The sequence below is a fragment of the Ziziphus jujuba genome, chromosome 1 (genome assembly GCF_031755915.1).
Source record: "Ziziphus jujuba cultivar Dongzao chromosome 1, ASM3175591v1".
In the NCBI taxonomy this organism is placed as follows: Eukaryota; Viridiplantae; Streptophyta; class Magnoliopsida; order Rosales; family Rhamnaceae; genus Ziziphus; species Ziziphus jujuba.
Window position 1 is genome coordinate 22,696,849 of NC_083379.1, and position 5,948 is coordinate 22,702,796.

Here is a 5,948-nt window from a genome sequence, read left to right on the forward strand (position 1 = left end):
ACACGAATCTAGCTGGGAGCTAAAATTTCCAGCTAGCTTGTTGGATTGGTCTGTTTTTTTATTTGTACATTGGCCATCCAATGTAGAATCCACTTTCAAAGTTTTACAAAATTTGACCTAAAAAATCACACAACCAAATGTGAAATCTTAAAAGGTAGCTGGCATGGCATGGGCAAATTGCACTCGCCATTAACTAATAAAATTGGAGGCTTCACATACAAAATAAAATAAAATAAAGAAGTTCATTGCTTCGCCCACTTTTGTTCACTTTTATAAACAAGCACTTAAAAGAATAATCCTTCTTTTGCAGTAACTACTCAATTCATACCTTAGCCGAAATACCTATTATAATAGCTTCATCAAATGTTACAAATACTGTTTATGAAGGAACCATAATTGGAAAAAAGTAAACCTAAATAGTATCCAACTGAAACACTGATCTGACCTTTTGGGCAGTGCAATAATTATGCTCGAGACCAAAAGGTCTACATGCATGTTCTGCTCCATTCATAAAGTCGAGAACCTCACATGGAACTCACATGTGGTTATAAATCCAGAGTAATATATAGCATTACAGATTCACGAAGAGAAAAATCCCACATGTAAAACTGACATGTGCTTAGAAATGAGAATTGTAACTCTTCCAGAATGTTGAAATTTTGCTCCCTTAAGAGAATGAGCACATGCAGTTAAACATGGGAAGATTATATATATATATATATATATATATATGACGAACTACAAGAGGTTGAACTCCTCCATCCAATCCAAGTACAAAAATACTTCATCCCCATAAACGTTCATATTAGGAATTATATTTCAACTCTAATAATAAGCAGAGAAATAAGAGATGGCTTAGGCAAAAATGAAAGATGATATTGCTTTAAACCGTGAAGATATCCAACTGGAATAAAAAATGATTCATTCAACAAATGATATCACACTTTCAACTATAAAATACACAAAGGAAAAAAAGAATTGGGTAACCAAAACAATCTTAAAATATCACCATGTCAGATGTTATGGTCTACTGCTTAACATGAAACCCAATATGCGCATGGAGCAACTTTGGAATTGGGTAATGCTGATCATATAACATCAGAAAGTAACTCGAAATGCCATTATTGAGGATATATAACTGCAAAGTTCCTCCTAAGCAGCAACCGCAATCTTTTCTGGCTTCTTAACGGCTGCCTTTAAAGGCTTCTGGGTACCTATGTTTTCTGGTTTCTCAATTCCTTGAATATCAGTTATCCTCAACTTAGTCAGTTCCTGAAAAAGAGAAAATGGATCAGGCAATGGTTTTTAGTAATGTACTTACATTAAGCAACCCTCATTTCTCACATACCTGGCGATGTCCTTTGGTTCGACGATAATTCTTCCTCCTCTTTTTCTTGAAAATGAGTACCTTTGCATCTAATGCCTGATAGAGAAAGCAGAAAACGCAAAGAAACGTAAACTTTCAAATTCGTCTAGAAACAAAGAATACTATTAACTTATACAATGATCTACGAATTCCATTGAGCCTATGTTTCCTTATATTTGTTTCTTTCGAGAATAGATGAGAAAGGAAGTAGGCAAGGCAGCATCATTTTATCGATCAGGTGAAGTTTGCAGCAGTAACATTTCAATCAGAACCAAAGACTGGACTTCTCAAGGTCAAGGATATAAATAGATGCACCAACTTTTACACGTTAACTTCATTTAAATTTCAAAACAATACCACAGGCAGTAATAAGTAGAGGTTTCCTAAGCATGTTCAAACCATTTCAACCCCTACTTTCTGGCATTTTTTTTATCATTTATTTGATGCACCAACTTTCAAACTTCATTTTAAATTTTAAAACAATGCCATGAGGAGCCGTCGGTTTAAGTTTCATAAGCATGTTCAAACAATTTCAACCCCTACTGTTGGGCATTTTGTTATAATTTTGGCTCATCCTCTCTCAGTTATCATGGCTCTACCTAAGAAGTTCATAAAATGATTAACTATACACTATGTTCCATAGAAACTTATACCAAGCTGGCAGAAATTATAGATTTAAGGGTTAAAAAATATTGACTGTAGAGCCTGCATTCTATTGCCAGTACGAATAAATCCTGATCTAAATCTTCCACTCTTTCTCAAAGGTACATTAATAACCAAAAAAATATTCCATTTTAGAAGTATGAAACAGTTTTCTAGACTAAACTCGAAATAGTTTTCTAGACTAAACTCTATAATATCATTCTCCTTGCATTCCTCTTATATGCAAATTTAATTTCTAAGGTTCTAATAAGGTAAGGTCAAACAAGCCTAAAACATAATTTTCCTACATTTATTTTCTATTCCAATTAAAGTAAGAGTTTTGAAGACAGTATGAATGCAAAGCCACTTTGAGATATTTGACTTAGCCATGAAACTTAAAATTCAATAACTAATTCCAAATAAGTTGACTCTAACCGTATAAACTGAATTTATCATGGCAAAACCACTTAGCAAAATGACTCCTATCGAAAAACAAACATGATGAACAATTTGAGAACACAGTTCCTCTTATCTATCCAATTTGGTACTGACATCAAGAAGACTAAAAAGGTTTATACAGAAATCAAGTAAAATTAAGGGAGGAAATAACAAACTTACATGCTCTTCAACAACTGCATGAACAGCTGCATCTGGCACTATGGGTCTCCCAACAATTGTCTGACTACTTGAGCCTAACAAGAGAACCTTGTTCAAGATCACCTGAATAGAAAACGAACAAATACATAAAACATATGAGATTCTATTAAAAGGAATTCGTATTGCTAGAAATATAAATTAAGATTATGAACAGAAAATAGCAAAAGGCAATCTTTAATCGCAAAAGAAGTCTAAAATATGAAAAATGAAAGTAAAATCCCTGAAAAATCACCTAAAAGGAGCTATTACAGATTAATCCAGTAAAACTGGAAATGAAAGAAGGAAGACCTATTTTTCAATTTTTATTTGTTTGATTTGCCCCCTTGAGTGAATGAAAATAAACAGGTCAGGAATAGACATATCATCCAATCAATGATGCTTAATATGTAATCCTTTTGTCAAAACATGGAAGATTTCAATATAACACAAATTACATTGTGAAGATGGACTTCTTGTTTACTTCAGTAAATGATTCATAAATCAAACTAGTTCAAATACCCATGCCAACAGTGCTCCAGAATTTGAAACCTATAGTCTAGTTGAACTTGACTGAAAAACCAGGAAAGTAAGGAACCATTATAAATTTCTAGATGACAAAATCTTCAAACTGATTTGTATTTTTAGCTACTGATATTTCCACTTCATCCCAAACGCAGTATTTCTTTCCCTCATCCCAGCAGGATTACAACCTAGAACTAGTAAACCCAAGTAATTTTGAATGCCCATGGCAAAAAGAACTTCCTAGTCTCTCAGATATTCCCCAACAAAAGCAAGCTCCACATCTCATATCACATCATTCATTGTTACCCTACATATCTTGTCTTTTCCACTTACTACATAATAGTAGAAAAATCACCCCCCAATGCTATTGGCCCTTGCATCCCCTCATCATTAAAACCCACCTAAGAACAAAATGTCCCTGAAACAAAAGCTTTCAGGAACAACATTTATTTGGTAATTTGACTGTAAGAGAGAGGCAAAACATCCAAGAAGACAAAAGCAACATGCTTTTCTCAGAAGCAAGCTGTAACTCTAAAAGCATCCAAATCATATTGCGATTTCGAATCACGAATGATGTTAGACAGATAAAGACATTTAAGTTTTCATTATACGAAATTCAACACAAACTTATATACCAAAAGGTGATATCACGTTAACACGGCTTACCTTGTCATTCACCTCGCAGAACTTCAATCTCTCGGTGAAAATGCAATCCCTATTGCTAACCTTGAATTGGTGCGAACCAATCTATATGTACAATGTTAAAAACAAAAACTGATCAAAATCCATGTGTACAATGTTAAAAACAAAAACTGATCAAAACCCATGTTAACTACTCCATATCCATCAAAACACTTAAAAAAAAAAAAAAAAAAAAAACAATCACCCGGAACCTGAACAACAGCAAAAAGGGGCTCGTAAGGCTTGAAAACACGATCGGACTTTTGAAGCGGCCCAATCACTTTATACCCAATTGCTGCAGCCTCCACTTCTTTCTCCTCCGCCGAATACTCGCTTTCGGGACGAGAACCAGACGCCGAAACGCTCTCGTCTTCGCTATTCTCCCCAGTTTCTTCATAATCAACGTCTTCATCTTCGTCGTCGTCGTCCTCATCGTCGTTTCCTCTGTTAGATGAGAAATGGCGGAACCGTGAGCAGTGGGTGCACCAGGCGGGTTCAGGGTTGGTGCAAATGGCAGGGAATCTGGTGCTCAAGATTTTGAGGGGTTGTTTGGCGGTTAGATGGGCTATGAAGGATCGAGCAGAAGGGTTCGTAGAGAAGAGAGCAGAGGCTTGACGCGTCAGAGCGTAGAGGCAGCGCCTGTTCGCCATGATTGCGGTTCAGGTGAGCTAAGGACGAGGGTTTTAGCTTAGGATTCAGTTTGGGGTTTTGAAGTGGCCAATTTTTCGTTTCTTCATCGCTTCCGTGATTTCATTTGTTTTCCATTTTTGCTGGTGTATAATTTTCCCTAATTTTGATTGCATGTTGTTGTGATTTTTATTTTATTTTATTATATATATATATATATATATTTATTTATTTTAGAGTTTTTGACAACAATTCACTTTGAATTTTCATCCATTTTTTGCAAATTGCATCATGATCTTTATATTTAGCATAAATATGTATGCTGACATTTATATTTTTTTATGGCAATGTTCAAACACTTTAAACGTTCGTTCTATTTGGCTATTAAATATCATATACCAGACACATTATCTATTTTTTTAGAGACATTTTTTATATAATATATATTGGAAAGCACACCATCAGTATTTTGGATATTTTATATTGTAATTCAACATTAAAAGAGGAAAGAGAAAGCGGGAGAGAGGTGCTAAGATTTATTGATTAGGGTTTACAAATCCAAACCCCTATCATGATCAAAGTTTGTATGCAGGAAACAAAAAAAAAAAGAAAAAGAAATCATTAGTTTAAGAACAAAAAATTCATGAGTTCAAGAAATTTGCTAAAAAAATCAAGGATTTAATATCTGTTATTGATAACTACGTTGAGGTATAGGGAGAAAGCTCCTACATACGGTAAGTTGAAAAGATTGGTTATGCTTCATGACTTTATTAATTTTATGAAATTGTCATGCTATTTACGAGTTCAAATTTGTTGGTATTCAATTGACAAAATTTGTTAAAGTTTTTTGTTAAATTGTTTCCAATAGTCAAATTTGTTGGCATTCAATTGACAAAATTTGTTAAAGTATTTTGTTAAATTGTTTCCAATAGGTGTTATAGTAGATTTGGAATATCTAGGTAATGCTGTCTGTATAGTGCATGTGGTTGGTGCTCTGCATTCTGTTTTTGTGCAACTGATTATTAGTTTTATGCTTGGTGGTTTCGAATTTGTTAGTTTATTTGGGAGTGCAAATTTTTTATATGTAAATTTTGTTTTGCGGTTTTTTGCTGTTGTTTGTCCAATAGATGATGATAATGATGATTTTTTAATTAATTATTTTCATGTGATAATGATGATTTTTTAATTAATTATTTTCATGTTTCACTTTTTTTTTTGTTTAATTAATTATCTTGTTATGTGGTTTGGTTTTTAACTTGCTTAATATATGTTTAGTTTAGTTAAATTGGTGACTACTATAGTTGTATTTTGATTTGTTATATTTTAATGCATGCAGCAGTTAGGTGTGAAGAGTTTATAATTAAGTTTCACTATGAAGGTTATAGCTAAAATAAGAAAACTAATGTACTTTTGTGGAATTGTAGACTACTTTGACCACCTTAACCCAAATTATGTGTTCATACTTAACTTGAAA

General features: G+C 33.5%; 1 protein-coding gene across 1 annotated transcript; it reads right to left on the reverse strand.

Moving 5' to 3' along the window:
• Nucleotides 1-855: 855 nt before the first annotated feature.
• On the reverse strand, nucleotides 856-4,657 carry LOC107424196 (large ribosomal subunit protein bL21m). Its single transcript, XM_048467497.2, has 5 exons — nucleotides 4,060-4,657; nucleotides 3,833-3,913; nucleotides 2,627-2,728; nucleotides 1,349-1,423; nucleotides 856-1,272 (listed from the first exon to the last, which is right to left on the reverse strand). The coding sequence occupies exons 1-5, from the start codon at nucleotides 4,495-4,497 to the stop codon at nucleotides 1,153-1,155; spliced, it is 816 nt and encodes a 271-aa protein (XP_048323454.2). The 5' UTR covers nucleotides 4,498-4,657; the 3' UTR covers nucleotides 856-1,152.
• Nucleotides 4,658-5,948: the final 1,291 nt, after the last annotated feature.